The following is an 18,771-nucleotide window of genomic DNA, read 5'->3' as shown; positions in this document are numbered from 1 at the left end:
GTTGTATGGAGTTTAATAAAGCATCAGCCAAAAAATAAAAGAGTATACCATTAAAAATGAATCAAACTCACTTATCACTTATGTAATTTAATACTGAACATTAGATACAAGTAAAGTTATAAGTCTGAATAGACCTTTCATAAATACGTAAGAGAAAATAAGAGGAGATTTATCGAGGACGTACATTATAGATACCACAGTAATATTTTTTGGTGAAATCTCAACTTCAACCTTTTCCAGTGTATGTTATATGGATTCAGATTTTTTTTTGGGGGCGAGTGTGCAGGAAATATAAAATAGAGGTGTTAAGGGATTATTTTTTTGCGTCCGAGACGTTGAAAATTCAATATATATCATACAATAAATAAAAAAATATGTTTATAAACATACATTTAAACAAATTGTTTTATATCCTTTTAGTATAAATACGATAATATATTTATATATATATACCTACATAAAATTATGATATATTACTTGAGCTACAGTGAACATTACAATTTATACTTATATACTCGTTAAAAAGATTTTTCAAATATATTTCAAATAGACATTTAAATATATTTTTCATTATATATGTATTCATAAAATAAAACTATGAATTATGTTTTGATATATTATACATATATTTAAAACATTTTTTAAGTATATGTAATTTAGTTGTCTTTGAAAGATTTTTAAAAATTTGTTCAGGTATGTTTTATTTTGTTATGTTTATATATCGGTATTTACATATGACGATTAAATATCTTGAAATTAAAAGGAGTGAAAGTCAATAGAAAATCCCCAAGCTTCACATAAAAGTATACTTAGAATTTTTTTTTTTTGTTTTATATCACAAAAATAAAAATAAGAATTTCAAATTTATTTGCAACACAAAGCAGTTTTCATAGTAATCAAAATCTGAGTATGACTAGAAGATAGTCGAAGTTCAAAACCAAATAATATGAACAACAATTTCAAATCATATACATTTATTTTTTATACTTATAGATTCTAAGCAATTCAATGTGATTGGATTTGAAAATGATTTTTTCAAAATTTTTATTATTATACATTATATTATTTTCTTGTTTATATTTTTCCAAGTAGAAAGAAGTTAAAAAAGTTTCACGACGTAGCTCTTTTATATATCGTAAATCGCGTATTACTCCGAAAACGTCTGATTTTATATTTGCTTGAAAGTATCTACAAGTCTATGGATAAACTTCCAACAATTGTCAACAATTTACAAAGAAATATCAGAAATGGTTTAACAGAGATAAGTATGTTAAGAATCTTTTTTCCGAATGCTGCTATTCATCAGCGCTTTAAGATTGGATAACTTAATATCATTAAGTATACTATATACGTTCTACGTAAAAAAAGTGTAGGGACCTGGTGGTAGTATTGTGGCAAACAGTTCCCACCTACCCGTTCTTTGTTTTTTGGAAGGAAAAAATAAAAATATGAAAAAAGTGAAACTAGTGAATATCTGTTTGAATTATGGTAACTGTACTTTAAAATTGTAATTGATAAGAAATAACTAACTTGTTAGTTATATATTTTAACTGTCAAGATATAATATCTAAAAATTTGGTTTAAATTTTTTTTTCGAATTTGTAGGTGAAACGGGTATTTATCTACTTTATCTTGGACCCGTAATAAACTGATGGCAAATCAGTTTCGTAAAAGTGAAACACATGTAGATAAACAAGTGTTGGTAACTTTCACTCAACAATAAGCTGAACAAATTGACTATTAACTATCAACTAACTAAATTTACTCTAATTCTCAGTTGATACTTAGCAAATAAAAAATAAAAAAATAAGCTATTCATAAATATGAAAGTCTATAGGACTAATTTACGCGAAAATTAATAAAACAAATAACAACAATCACTTAGCCGGCTACTTAAGAGTTTTTCTTATAATTTATTCAGTAAACGTACGTCAATAGAACTTACAACAATGTTAAACTATTGGAGCACATTAGAACTTTCAATCTATTGCAGCTTCCTGACTCGTAGTAAACACCACAAAAATCTCTCATTAACGATCATGTAGAACATTCAAAATTCGTTTGCGTATCACGTAATACGCACGTCTTATGTATAATATAGTATGAGCGTCGTCATTATCTTCGACGAACAAAAGCGAAATATCTCAAGCTGTAATATTTATTACTAAAAATTTCAAGAGTATCCGAAAATATTATAAAAACAATATTATAGTTTGTCTCCGTTTACAAATAATATAATTTATTCAATAGGAGTGAAATGTGACAGGAAAGATGAGTAGGTATAACAAGATTGACGGAATCGATTTGTACAGAAACAAGCGATGTTATATTTAGGCCGCACGAAAGAAAGTACACATGTTTTTTTCTAAGCAAAGTTATATTTGCTAAAAATTGTTGTTCAAGATGTTGGGACGAAGACATTTTTTTGGTATCTTGTGCAATCATAAATTGGGCCTATGTATACCTTTAATAACATAATAATATAGTTCAAAGATAATTAGTTTTTAATAATAGTTAAACATTATTAAATAAAATAATTATTTATTCGATTACAATATAATTTTCAATTATAACTTAAAGAGCGATTAATGCTTATATGATTTTCATACATATACCAACAATAATTGAAAATAAAAATGTTTTAAAACCGTATAAAAAGCGTCAAAATTAAATTTTATTTGCACAATCGGTCATTAAGTTGAAGCCTGGATAATAAATTGAAATCCCTTTTTGAACGGCACGTTTACGTATAAATTCATCGTGTCGAATGTCCATTTAACACACAGATAGATTCAAAATGAATAGGTGTCTTATTTCTAGTTTATTTTATATGCATGGGCTACTGTTTTGTTAATAAATAAGCTAAATTTTTCTAGGAATGTAATCCTGTAAATACTCAAAGTTCTTTCAAAAACCGTTTATATTATAATTTATAATATTATCTTAGATTCGTGTTGGAGTTGTGCAATAAATATAGTTCTATGACTTCAATCATCATATTTTAGTATTTTTACACATATTACAGTGTTAAAGCAAAGTTTAAAGTTTCAATAATTTCTCAATATTATGAGTTATTTGATAGAAGTCGTATATAATATGTGAATACACAGAATCAAAGTATTGGTTTTTTTAAACAAAACTTATAATAATTTATTGTGACATTAAATATTTTATAAGATTAGTTACAAAACATAAATTATATATTAAAAAAAACACTTACGATATTTGAAAAAACTAATTGATTTGATTTGATTTCGCAAATAAATTATTTATTATATAACATATAGGTATTTGAATTTGTAAAAAATGAATTATATTAAATTAATTGGAAAAACACCACAATTGACATTACATAATTGTATAATTACAAGAATAAAATATCTGAAGACTTGTCTGTAAATTTATACATTCTCATTTATAATATTAAAAGTCTGTTTCATATTATTTTCTATGTACAACATTTTTCATTACATTTTGTTAAGATTTATTCGGGATTGCATTTTGAATTTTTATTCATTTAATGAATATTTTAGATTATAGTTTTAATCTAATAGTAGTTATCGAATAAATAATTAGTATAATTTAACATGAATTAATACATTTTTCATTCAAATTACCCTGAATAATGATCTACAAATTTAATATTCAAAAAATGTATACTTTCAAGTTCTATCACCACCTTTACATTTTATACTATAAGTTATGAAGAAATTAGTAATATTGATAATAATCTTTAACATAATAATATATATAATTTTAGTTTTTATCAATATTTGATTGTATAATGCGTTCTAAAATAACAACATTTTAATATCCTTAAATTTATAATATTATGAATTTAAGAATAAATTGAACATTCTTACTATAGTTTTCTAAGGGTAATGGTTAAAAATATAATCTTCTCTTACTTTTTAAGAGTTTTTTTTTTAATTAACTTGATTGATGTTTTTTTTTAAAAAATATAATCAATCACTAATGTATTTAAAAATGTAATTAAAACTAAATTAAAAAAATGTAATTATCCCGACGTCACTGTAGATCAAGGCATTATGATGACGATCAAATTCTTTTATCGTTCATTAAAAACTGACTAAAAGAATGTTCCTGAGTTTCGCTGGACATTAGTTTTGTGACGTTGACATTTTTTACATAGTCAAAATTACTTTTACTTTCATCATGTTTTCGTTTACTTAGAAAAGTCTTTCTCTTTCTCAAATTGTCAGATGCATTTAAAAAACCCAAAACACATGGGAGTTTGTTCCTATATTTAATTCTCATCGAATAATTGATTTTGCAGTAAAAAGGGATCAAATAATATTATAAAATAGCCATTCTGTGTCCGCCCGAATACGGGTTTATACATTTTTAATAGTAGGCATATAGGTATATAGGTAAAATAAACCTATAGTGTAGTATTTTAATGCTAATATACAGCTTTGTTTTACTGCTCTCCCATGGAACGAAACAATTTTAAATGCCCAATTACCATCTTGTATAATTATGCAATTTAAATAACTTAAATTTTTAAAAATAAATATTGTTTTTATTCATCGAGTTTAGTTGGTACAGATATTATAATATAATAATAAATAGCACAAGCTAATTTATGGTATATAAGTTACAGAATAATCGGTTTATATATTTAAAAAAATGTCCTAATTAAAAATAACTGTTAAAAAATATCTCATATAAATAACAGTCCTACGGGAGTAATATTTTAAGTGAAAATAATCTCCAATATGAGAATTAATAATGCATATTATATTAAAGGGAAACACTAAAATGTCAAAGGCTTTGCGGATTAGATCTAAAATTATTATTGGGGTCAATTCGATTAAATTGGCATTGTGTTTTCGTTATATGATAATATAAATACATCAACTTAAATCTCATATGGTGTTGGTGAATATTGTGTTTTACATATGATGGCTTGATTTATTTGGTAGTAAGCCAGGTGGTTGCATAACTAATAATAATATGTTCACTGTTCATTGATTAATTGTATTTAATAAATAATAATCTAGACGTTATTATAAACTTGATTGTTATTTTTATGTAAGTGAATTATACTTTTGAATATAAAATAAAATGTCTTCTTTTTATTAACCAGTAGTTTATTTTGCAGACAAAAGATATCAAAAATTATTATAAATATATGCACTATGCACACGTTAACTCAATAATTAACAAACAAATTAATTTCTTATTTAGTGTGACCTATTTAAGATAAATCTCGTATCAAATTGAATGACAAATAATGTAATTAATAACCTACTTATTTTTATAGAAGATATATTTATTAATAAGAATGGTAAAATGTTAACAATCATTTAAAACCAATGATTATTCAAATAATGAAATAGGTAATAAAAAAAGTGATCAGGTAAGCAAAAAAAAAAGAATAGAATAGTTAATGATGGTTTTCAATTATTGTATACATTCTAAGAAATATTTATTTTTATAATTTCAAGATAAACTGATGTTGAAAATATTTTAATTGTAATTATTATACTTTACATTCTGAGCAGAGTGACGGATGTATCGATTATACAACGATGAGTTTTTTTTTGTACGAGTACAAAATAAGTAATCGATGAAATGCTTCAATTTTCAAAAATGGGGGTAGTTTTGAATTATAAATTGAATCTTTTGTACTTTAAAGAAGTTTCAGTAATAATTTTCAATAATTTTCTCTTTTTTATAATCAAAAAAAAAAATAAATAAATTACGGGGATACAGAAAATTTTTACGCATATCTAATTTTTAACAAAATCGATTTTTTTTTTTTTTTGTGTAAATTGAAAACGAATAACTGTAGATCGAGTATAAATGCTTGAAAATTCCAAACAGAGCTCCTCATTAAGAGTTTATCTCAAAATTAATAATTATCAAAAATCTATAGTCATCATATATTTTTATAGGAATTTGAAGTTAGAATTTTTACTAAAATCGTTAAAATCTTAAAAATTATTAAATTATTTTGTAGGTAGAAATTTATAAAAATTTTATTTTTATACCTAAGGTTTTAAAATGTAATAAAAGATTTTTGTAAGTTTTAAAAAAAATATATCTTCTTACTAAAGTAAAAAAAATGGTTTCAATAGCTATATAAAAAAAAACATATTACGAAATATACGTGGTATATAGAATAAGTAAGGATTCCGACTGTCTCCCCCCAGAATCGTTTTTCGTATACAAACTACAAAGATATATCATTGAATTCAAATTTAACAAACCCGTGTATGTTTTTTACACTTAATAAAGACATGAGTTTTATGTTATCGATGATGTTAATATGTTTGTGTTTAATAATAGGTAATATACATTTCTCAAAAAAAAAAAAAAAATTAAGTGGGTTATGACTTATTGATATAACTATATAAGTATTATAGAACTTAATATTTTAAGATATTTTATTTTATCATTGGAATTGTGCATATATGTAGGCACATACAACACAATATTCTGAAGGTATATAACTATGAAATATCAACATGAAATTTTACATTTAAAAAGGCGTATCATCTTATAATATGCCTTTAACTGTTTATTAGTATTTTCTTGAATATTCTTACGAGAATATTATGATTTTTGTTATGCTAACTATTTAAAGTACTTAATTTTTAATTTCAAAGTAGGTATTATTGGATATTTTTGGAGTTTTTTTATTACCAGAAAAAATATTTATAAACCGCTTGGCACGTATAGTCTAAAAAGCTTTTTCTGATGATTGAATAATATATAATATGTTCGAATTGCTAATACGAATTAATTATTCTTATAGCCCCCGTGGACGCGTTTTAGTAACTATTAAACCGAAATACATAATGTTCTTGCAGGGTATAGCACTGACAGCCTGTCATCATTTTTGTTCATTATTTATATACTTTGAGCTTATTACTATTGAGCATTAATGGAGCAATTTTATTATTTTTGAGTGATGTAGCTGTAATGATTAAATGTTTATTTCGATTCGTGTGGATAATTAAATTTAATAGAATTTACAGTCATTCAATTTTAACATTGTAAAATTATGTAAACAGAGTACAATTTTACTAGCGAAGTAAAAATCTGTAAACCGTAAAAAATGGTATGCAGTATGCACTAACATAGTAGTATCATATTACGGAATACTACAAAGTAAGTGCGTTATTACTTTATGGATTGTAGAATTTAGAAAAAATAACAAAATTTTACTATTAATATTTGCTGGTTAAAAGATAAAATAGGTGTGAATTGTGAACTATCAACTCAAAAATGTATTCCGATTTTTGGTGACCATTGTATCACAAGTATTTATAATAGGTATATTCACGCGGAAAAAAAATACAGCCTACACATGTTACTTGATAATTATTATTAAAACGCTACAGAAAGATTAGAGATAAAAGTCACACCCTCTACATATATAGTACATTATTAATTCATAGGTAGTTTTGAAATGAAAAAAAAATTCAAACTTATGATCATGCGATATTGCGTCTAATTAGGTAATTGGGTGTTGAAATGAATACTGTTTGATAGATAATTGGTTTGCAGAACAATAACGTGTTCGAGCAGGTTTTTCATTCGAATAATGTATTTTCATATTAAAAACTTTATCACATGTACAAAATTGTTAGTTTTATTATTATTATTAATTCAACTAATTATGATATATTTTTAATATAATATACGATTTTATAAAATTTATGATATGGCCTTAATGTCTATAGTACCGTAATTATATAAGTATAGGATTAGTGACGAAAACGGAATAACTGCATATTATGAAGGAAAGTGTACAAATTATCTTAAAACATTAATCTGCGAATATACACCATTATATAATATTATGTTACAATAAATATCCATAAATATAAAGTGGATTAATATTAAAAAAAAAACGATTCACAAATTATGTAAACACGTAACTATTATTAGTTTTTATTTAATTAAAATATATTTTAGATTCCGAGTGGGTAACGAATGCGTATTGATTGTTGAGTGTTGTGAATGTTGTTTTTTCTGTGTACTAGGTATAGATGGATTTATAGTAGAAAAAATGCTTCAAATTTAAATTTCAACATTTTTGCTGATAGGAAAGTGATTGTAATTGATATCCTAATATATTGGTATTTTTAGAAAGTCAAAATAAAAGATTCCCATTAAACCTACTTTTCAAAATAATTAGGAAAAAATAAATTAATGAAAAACGTAAGTTTTTACGTAAATATAACTTTAGTTAAAATGTATTTTAATATTTTGTTGTATTTCGAATAACAATAGAAACTTGAAAGTTTCAACAATTTTTCACTAAATATTAGCATAATAATTTTAATTTTTAAAAGGTAATGGGTATTGATCTGTTGTACATTAAGGATACAGTAGGTCATAGTAATAAATGTATTAAATTTTAATTCTATGATATATCATTTATATACGAAAAATGATTCTGAGTGGAAACTGCCTGTTAGCTCTTATCATTAAGTTTATTAAGTTAAGGGAATTTACTTTACTTTTAGTATTACGGTAAGTTGATTTATTTTTTTCAGAAAACATTATAGTTATTAGATTATTAGTATTTAATTATTACAATAATTTATATTTATATACCATATTATACTTATTATAGTATTGGTATTCAATTATTTAAGTTAATAATACCTTACTGTAAATAGTGTAAATATTGTAAAACAGTGTGAATAAGTTTAATAGTATAAATTAATAATATCTTAAATTTAATCTAAATAAAATGCAAAAATATCATTATATTTAGTAAAATGTGTAGTATATCTTTATTAAGTTTTAAGTCCTCAAGAATAATGTTTTTAAATTATAACAAAATAATTAACACCGTTATTCATTTTTAAAATGTTTAATTTTGTTTAAATTTAACTACAAATATATATTTAAAAAATGTTATTTGTATTTTTTTAGATTTTTTAATTACAGTATGAACTACTTATAAGGAAAATGTATTAGATTTTCAAATCTTTGCTATAAAAATTGAAAATTTTATAAACATTTTACTACAAAATACTTGTATTTTGTAAATTATTGTCGTATTGATGGATTCTTTAAAATATTGTACTTTACGAATAAATGCGTAAAAAAAATTGTGCCTATATATTTTTATAATTTTTAAATAAATATAAAAACAACTTGTGTGAAATCTTGTGATCAATTTTCAAGAATTTTGACTAGGCGAATATTTTTATCAACAATTATAGAAAAAATGTCGATAATTTCAATTGCCTAGAAATAGCTTAAAAGATTCAAAATATTTTGAAAATTATACCATAATATATAGGAAATTATTTGATGAAATTTTTAAGTATTTGCAGTTATTTTATATTAAATTACAACAAAAATCAGAAATTGTTTGAAGAGAATATATTATTATACGGGAATATCCATTGTCGTAAGAATTTCTTATAGAAATCTTAAGTTTGAATTTAAACAAAATTAAGTATTTAAGTAATTTTATTTCATTTAAAAATATTTTTTGATGTAATTTGAAACTTCTACATTTATTATTATGTTTGATATGCCTCATGACATTTTAAAAACAATTGAATTCATTTTATGCTATTGACTATTTATTTCATAATACAGACTTTTCATACTGGTAAATTGATGAACCATTTGACTTAAAAGTTGATAAAAAAATAATATATATATGTATTTAAATAATATAATAATATGATTAATGTAATGTTTTCTTCAGAAAATATTAATTAATCTATTTTATTATTAATAGTAAATTATATTAATAAAACGTATTCGCTCAAAATCGTTTTTCTTATACAATAATTTATAATTGAAGTCAAATAGCATATAACTTGCAGTGATTTCCTCGATGATGAGGTACACTATAGACACCTATTCTGCATGTTGTGTACACAACAAAAACAACAAAATGATTAAATTTTAAGTTTTAGTGGACGTTGTATTTTATTATCCATCAGATAGGTTTTTGCCAAGATGTATAAATTTTTGCAAAAGTTTGAAACATATTTCAGTTATATACTACTGTAACTAATAATTTTATCGATAGTAATACAATAAAATACATGACAATTTAACTTTAATGAAAACATTTAAATGTGTTAGTACAGTGTAGTTGTTAATAAATTAGCATAATGTCTTATATAAATTATAATGGTTATTATAGTTTGGATGAAATAAAAAATGGTCTTTACCATTCGTCGTAAAAGTAATCAAATTCTGTTCAAGAGTTCTTTTGTTCTGAGGAGGAAGTGGAGAAATAGGACGCAAATTTATAATTTATTTTAAACTGAACTTGCTGCCAATCGTTGACGGTGGAATTGATCTTTATGACTGATATAGATGTAGGTCTTGTCATCGGCTCGACAGGTAACAAATTATCGGTTTGAATGAATACTTTGTATCTATGTCATATGTTTACGGTGGTTAAGGCGGGGGTGGAGAAGAGGTTTGATGACTTGGAAATACGAATTCGACGATCTATATATGAGTAAGTCCTACTCAATTGGTGGCGCGTGACGGTAGCGGTTATGGTGTTGGTGAACAACGTTGCACGCAATAGAAATGCTTTCAATATTGAGAATTGAATCGGTGTGAGCCATAAACTATGTAGGTAGTTGTACGGCAATTGTAAACGCGTGACGTTTTCAAAGAGAAACCATATTTATTAAATAGTCACTCCAAGGGAATGACCCTCCTCTACTCTTTGCGTTAACAATGTGTATAAATGACATCGACATCTACTACTTCCTTGGTAGTTTTCTATTCAGTTTTTATTGATATTTTCTGAATACACCTTATGTAAAACTTAAAAATATTGAACTAGGTAGTTATAGTTTATATTTGGTACCTACAACTTAAAGAGAAAATGATTTACCTTCGAAATTGAAGAGTTTAGGTTGATGGACTTGAACGTGAAATATTATACTTTCGATGCTAATATATACATGATTCAATAACTACGATTTGGTTTCAAAAAATTAACGAAATGCGTAATGGATCCAAATTTTGCTACAATATATATATATATAATATGTACCTACATTAAATACTTTATATTATTGTAATTTTTTATCAAATTGACTAAAGAGGAATTGTATATTAAATTAAAATATTGATATAAGTTTTTAAATTATAAATTATAATCTATACAAATATTGAATCATATAGTTTTTAAATCGGATACCAATACACATCTATTTATGAGAATAAACTATTATAATTATTTTATGTGATGTAGGTATGACGTAATAAATACATTTATCTCTAAGATTTTACGATTAGGTACTCGGTTATTAAACAAAACTATAACAAGTTTAGTTAATTAATTTTATATCCAAATAAAAGTTAAAAATGATTAACCAATTGTAATTAGTTACTTATATTATGACAATATTACTTAAAATATCAAAATAAACCGTGTAGAGAAATAATAGTAATTTTAGTTTTTTTTTTAATAACTACTGAATTGTTTTTACATAATTAAAAAGTAATATTAGGTATAAGGTAAATTTACTATAGGCCGTAAAATATTCAGTTTTAGTATCTTATTTTAAAATTTATCTTGTGAAACGGACCAATATATTTTTATTCGTTCACTTCATTTTTTCAGCCTATCGATATTATTAAACTTAAACTTAATTTCCCAGAGCTGGAATCATCCTATTCTGAAATTACGAATTATATACAGACTAGTGTTGCTAGTGCTATATGTTTTAAAACTACCTAATGTTGTGATAGTATATATTATTATTGTTATATGAAGTTACACTCTTTTTTGTTTTTTTTTATAACAGTAATAAAAACTTAAAAGGAATCTTGTATTAATTTTCACACATTTTCTTCGGAAATTAATGAACACAAATTAAACTAAATTGAAATAAACTACAAGTTTTGTATAAAATTCTCGTTTTATTCTTATTATTTTTTTAGTTTTTCCCTTGTAATTATAAGGAAAATACAGGGAATTTAGGAAAAATCATATGAAATGAAAATCTAAGTATTTTTACTGTTCCAAAAGATGATAACAGACAAAAAAAAAACATTCATCATTATAAAATGTATACATATATTCATCGAAGTTAAATTATTCAGAATCTAAAATATATAATATAATTATAATGTTATGTAAGGATAATTTATCTTATTTGTTGAAAATTTTGAGATTCCTAATCTTGGTCTACCTAAAAATTATCAAAATTTTATTAAAAATAAGTTCTTCTAGACTGTTTTCATTATCTATATTTTTTATACATTACTTCTAGATTCTCTTAAAATAATATTAAAAAAATATTCTGTTTGGAATCTGTTTTATTTAGCTAAATTTGATAGCCCTGTTGGAAAATTTTAGAAATTTTTCTGCTAAGTTTATTTTAAAAAAAACATTAAAAAAATTATTGTGACATTTAATTAAATTAAGATTTTTGTTTTGAATTATATTTTAATTTGTGCATGGTATATTAAACAGTTATTTTTATTTTATGCTTTTTAAAAATTGTCCTAAAACATTTATGTATATGCTCGGCTAGTGTAATTAAAACAAATTCAAAATAAAACAACAAGTGTTAAAATGAAAATAAGTTTTTATCATCTTGCAATAAATATTAAAATTAATAATTAATAATTTTGTTTTTTATTGTTTGGTGACATATACTAGTCGAAAGAAACTTACCGACATTTCTATATATGGTATATCAATGATGGTTAGTTCAGCTTCCTGCCCATTTATCATCACTCTGATGGTCCGACAAGCGCAGTCTTCATCTACAAATAAAATATGCACAATTGTAATGAGTGTTGTTCGATTAAATAATTACCCAGTATACAATATACATGTAGTAATTGTAATTGTAAGAAATAAAATGCAATATTTTAATTTTTAATAATTTATAATTACATAACATTGCTATTGATAGTGTTAGAACTAAATATTAGTATTCATTAAAAGATTTTATTTTGTGTGAAATTACTTTAATGATGCTGATGGTAGGTGTAGTTGCAGAGTATGATAATAGTACTATTAGGTAAAATGTAAAAATGAATCTTGCATACAATTAATAATAATATTATTTATATATTATATGTTCAAGTCTAAGAAGCATTCAACGATAATAATTTTAAGAGAATCAATTTAAAATAAAATTGTAATTGATTATCTTATATTATGAAATTAAATTAATATAATTATAAGTAAAAAGGTAGATGTTTCGGGTGATTTTTCGTTGTTAATTATTTTAAATTAACTTCGTTTAAAAGAAAACTTTATTTATTAATTTGTAATCAATGGTTTTCAACAATCTTAATTTCATTAATTATACATTTTATATTATAATTATCATACATTAAATAATAATAATACTTAATGTTTTATTAATGTTTATTGAATTCCATATAGGTAATTAAAAAGTAAAATTAAACAGTTGGATTTCAAATAGGGACATTACGCATGAGTATCTCAATATCACATATTATATTGATAGTTTATAATATTTTTGTAACAATCTACCCGGATGCAAATAAACATTTTGAAATTAATAAATAGTTATAAAAATATGTTAGGTATTTGTGAACAATGCAGTTAGGTACTCAAGTATTTTTAACATTACTTAGTTTTCAAACAATCTTCAAATTATATTTTTATTTAATTCAAACTTAGTATAATTGTAAACTATTATCTAATCAATTTTTTTTTCTTTTAGATCTGTAATATTATAATGGCGAAGAATAAAAACAAATGCTCTGTAATCATCATTAAATTTTTGTGTATTATCATTATCTAATAACTATATGAAAATAATAAAAATAGTAGATAGGTTAAAATAAAATGTTTAAATTATGTTTCAAAAACTGATAGTTAAAATATTTCGAAAAACTATAGAAACAAAACAATTAAATTTCCCGTTTTATTAAAATCTACTATAGGAATTCATAAAAACTGTAAAATATAAAAGTTTCGACTTTCAACAAATTTTCACAGAACTTGGTTTTATTTGTTTAAATTACGTACATAATCAAAAGTAAAATATAAACTAGAATTTCAACTTTTTTGATTGATTAAAGAAGTTGTATAAAATATTTTCCACTTCAGTGAACACACAGATAATATTTTTAATTTGGTAGGTTATCATAACTAATACATTGTTGATTTATTTTAATCAATATAAGTTGTTTACATATGTGCTACATATATACCTAATATTGTTATCAATAATTATTTGAGTTAAATTAAATACAATAAACTAATTAATAAATAAGTAATGAATAGATACTCAATACCTAAACATAATTTTTAAAAGTTTAAAATAAATTACACTTTTTCAAGCGCTCTATTGAACCAATAATGTATTTTATTTTTCATTTAATAGTTATTATTTTATTAAATTAACATGCTAGTATTATATCATCACTGTCTATTTTAATACAAGAAAAGAATTTAGTGGATTTTTAGTGATGGAATAAACTGTAAAAATAAATCAAGTTAAACATTTTCAATAAAGAAATATATAAAAATGACCTATAGGCCTTAGAAATGTGGTTATATAATATTTTTATAAAACCAACAATGAATTGGTAACCATAGCAACACAAGTTGTGATGGACGAGTGGTCACGACCGGAACGTTAGGTATTTCGTAGTACGTACGGAAACATAAGACTCAAGTAATTATAAAAGTATACGAATTTTGCTTTAAACTTCAAATGATATGTGATAGTGATATAATAATGTAACCGTGTTACTTATTTTACTCAAGAAATAATTAGAAAATGTACAACAAAAAATTCAATATGCTTGAAAATAATACGTAAACAAGGTTGAGTTTTTCTTGTTACAAGAAATAAACATAAATCAATAAATGATAAACATTTTTTAATGTTGTTAATTTAGTAATAATTACGGTATATATTTATGTATATTATTAATTTGTATGATAAAATATCATATTACTTTTATTGCGTATAAGTATTTATTCAATTTCAGTTTTATATATTTTATTTAACATATAGTAGAAGCCGTAGCATATTGTGTTTAAAATATTATATTTTGTGATATAAAAAAATGTCAATAAAAAAAATCTCTTTTCTTGTTGTATAATTTATTATTATTTATTGTACATTATATACAATTAAAATTAAATAAAAACTCGTTTTAATATTTCATAATCCTTTGGGGGTATTACATCATAATTGTTTGTTTGATTTTAAATTGAATAATATATTTGATTTATCCAAGCCAAAAATACGCCATAGTGTAAAAATATAAATGTTATCCAATTAATTAGTACACATAGGTCGTGCTAATGTTTAATATTATATAATATTGGTTAAGCTACTTATTAGTATGCTTTAAACATTTTAACTATGAAAATCAAAAATTTAAATAATATTCGTACTTAAATACTTACAGATACTATATTATAGTATTATAATTCTTTCGTATAATACATCAACAAATAATATATATTTTTTTGTTTCTTATAGAATATATTTTTTTAAGTGAATATGTTGGTAACCAATTTTCAATACGAAAATATATATCTCGATACACTATCAAAATTACTTACCTATAGAAGTATCGTACACGCATATGTAATCTGATGTTGAAAACTGTACAGATATCGTGGTCTTTCCGACACCCGGGGCCCCTAGTAACGCCACCTTATACGATTCTACAGTGTCGTTGGCTTTGAATTTGTTTGTCAGTGCCGTACTGAAAAAATAAAACAAGATTATCGCATCGTAGTGTAAAAGCAGAGCTGGTAAAGTTCTCGAGAAAATTTCTATAATAATTTAAACGGGTTTGGAAATCACAAGTGGTCAACGTTTATTATTGAGTTATTTACACCTTACGCGAGTGGGATTTTTCTTTCTCGTGGGATACAATATACAAATATACAATATTTGAAACAAAATTTAATATAATGAACAGTTGTACATTAAAACAAATTTAAACATTTTTGTTTATAATGACATTCAACCATGAAGCACAATATTAATAATAATAATATTATTGTGTCATGGTTATCGTCTAACGTTTTACGTAGGTAATTTTGACGAATCGATATTTTGAGAGTACCTGTGTCCATTATTATATGGCTTATTGAATATTATGATACAGAATACTCTGAATACTGTACCAGAGCAGCTACTTATCTACATTATTGATGGATTTAAATTTTCTGAGATTCCCGTAATTGAACCACTTAATATTTTATTATTATGAAATGAAATTCCAGGAAACAATAGTTTTAATACATTAAGCGTTTGTTTTGTATCAATTGATTTTGTTAACAGCTGAATACATTTTTTTATTAAGATTCTTACATTATACTGTTTAGTTACATATTGTCTAATGGAAATAACACAAGTATAGAACATTGTTCTTATAAATCTCATTTCAATTAATAGTAATACCATAATAATATTATACAAAAGTTGATATTTTAAAATTATTGTGTTGAAAGTTGTGTACAACGTACAAACATATTGCACGCTTTGATTCATTATTTGTAAATGTGAAAGCTTTCTAGGTTTGGCGATTAAATTGTATTACCTGTAATCATAGGCGTACTTAGACATTGTTCGCAGGTGTGCATTCCTTCCTATACTTTACGTAACGCTCTAACTATTCATTAAAAATTTGTATTTTTTTCTAAGTAACTTTAAAAAATAATAACAATGTACTTATTTTAAAAATTTGTTTTTTTAAAGGTTAAACATATTTGGTTTTTTATTTTAAATTAAGAAAAGAAAAAAAATAGTTTCCATAAATTATAATATATTTTTTAGGGTTTTGGTTAGGGGCAGTTATGATATGCAATTAATGTTATTTTAAAGGATGAAATTAAAACCACATGTACATTATTACACCACCCATGTGCATGCCTATATCAGTGAAGATTAGCTGGAACTTAACTTATAATAATCATAATATATTCTAATAACTTATTATAATATAAATTTAATATTGCTATTATTATTTAATAAATATGTTTAGTTTTAGGTAAATTTTTTTGATTTTAAAATTATAATGGTGCATCAGAATGTTATTAATTATCAAGTAACAAAATATTTTGGCGATGTATTATAATAAAAATTATTAAAACAAATTTTATAAACATAAAAAAAAAAAAACATTAAACTAGGGTCACTATGAATTATGATATATAAAAACACGACACATCATACCTAAATAAATAATAGAATTTTTTCATTATATTGAAGTAATTATACAGTAAGTTAGTTACCATTTAGATATAAAATTATATATTAGAGGGATTACTCATCAGCAATAATACGTACTTTAAACGTCATGATAAATAAGTAGTTATTTTATGAAGATAAGTTGAACCATTGTATATTTAAATAATATCCTTATAATCAGAGAATAAAAAGGTAGGCAAGTGGGTCTCATTCTGCTGTACATTAAATGTTGAGTGGGTCATTGTAATGAGTGTGTTAAATAAATAAAAACATACGAAAAATGATTCTGATGAAAACGGTCTGTCAACTTATATCATAATAATTTATTATTATTATTATAAATTGTATTTAATTAACAACATATAATGAATTCGTGGTTGATATTCAAAATATGTTATTGAATTTATATCACGAGTGTAAAAAATATATACTATCGATTTATAAATTTATCTACAAGTATAACAATGTTTTGATATAAAAATATAGATCAATAATATCAAATTAATATTTGTTAAAATATAAAAGTTCTTGGAAATTACTTGGATTATTTTAGGATAGTAAAACTATTTACTACCATCATAATTTGATTTACGATTACGTTTAAACCACGTCATAGCCACTCATCATGAGTTGTTGCCTTGGGTTTACTTTACCTGGGTTTTCGGAATCTGGAGAATTCCGTGCAGACCGTGTGCGAGGTAGCGGCAGCGGCGGCAGCGGAGGAACCATTTGCGTTTTGCTGGTGCAACGGCGTACCGGAAACGGATGCGGGGCAACTTTCGCGCTTTCCGACCGGTTGATGGTGTCGAGTAGACGACGGTGGTGAGGCGTATCGTACGAAGTCGCCTAGGTTGCAAACGCCACTGGCAGTGATCGAGAAGCTCCGCAAGCGATATTCTTCCAGTACGGGGCCATCCGGTCTGGGCACATTTCCGAAACTTGGCTATTAACATAGATAATCAAAACAAATCTTTATTATTTTCTATTAGTGTGGTCATCTCGCATTTTTGATCGATCATATTGAACTGTGGTCCATGGGTGGATCTCTACCGTTACAATCAGATGTCCATATTCCTAAGTCGTTATTTAAATGTATACCTTTATATTTTCCGATTACTTGTCAATAAAAAAAAAAGGTTAAATGTAATTACAAATAATTTTCAATCTATATTAAATAAAGTCTTAAACCCGTGATATACCAATTTTGGTGTTCTTTTTTTTTATTTAATACATTTTTTGATTTTTATTACACATGCAAACATATATTTTTAACGTATAAATATTATAATGCACATAAAAAAAAACATGTTAAATACTTAAATCAGTAATTATGAACCAAAATTAAATCGTATTTGATCATTATTTATTTTAGATGACATTCAGTGCCTTGCTTTTAACCACCCCTTTTTTTATTGAAAATTTTTATGAACATGTTTTATTTTTCATAGTTCGATGTATATAAATTGTGCTAATGCATGTTCTGATATTCTATACAATATAATATACTGCGACGTAAACTTACGAATGCTAATACAGTAATACATTATAAGGAAACTAATGTATAATAATATATTCTTGAGAG

The 18,771-nt window shown here is 24.0% G+C and overlaps 1 protein-coding gene across 8 annotated transcripts in view; it reads right to left on the bottom strand.

The window, feature by feature from the left end:
- The window catches only part of LOC113557247 (GTP-binding protein Rit2-like), an 80,028-nt gene that overhangs the window by 6,644 nt on the left and 54,613 nt on the right, over nucleotides 1-18,771 (bottom strand). For all 8 annotated transcript variants that reach the window (XM_026962662.1, XM_026962684.1, XM_026962692.1 and 5 more), the window contains 3 exons: nucleotides 17,843-18,132; nucleotides 15,551-15,696; nucleotides 12,662-12,753 (listed from right to left, as the gene is read on the bottom strand). In XM_026962662.1, coding sequence (XP_026818463.1) covers nucleotides 12,662-12,753; nucleotides 15,551-15,696; nucleotides 17,843-18,132 — 528 coding nt within the window. The remainder of the gene's footprint in view (nucleotides 1-12,661; nucleotides 12,754-15,550; nucleotides 15,697-17,842; nucleotides 18,133-18,771) is intronic.

Source organism: Rhopalosiphum maidis, chromosome 4 (genome assembly GCF_003676215.2).
Source record: "Rhopalosiphum maidis isolate BTI-1 chromosome 4, ASM367621v3, whole genome shotgun sequence".
Classification (NCBI taxonomy): Eukaryota; Metazoa; Arthropoda; class Insecta; order Hemiptera; family Aphididae; genus Rhopalosiphum; species Rhopalosiphum maidis.
The sequence above is the reverse complement of the archived record's forward strand: the minus strand, read 5'-3'. Positions and strand labels throughout refer to the sequence as shown.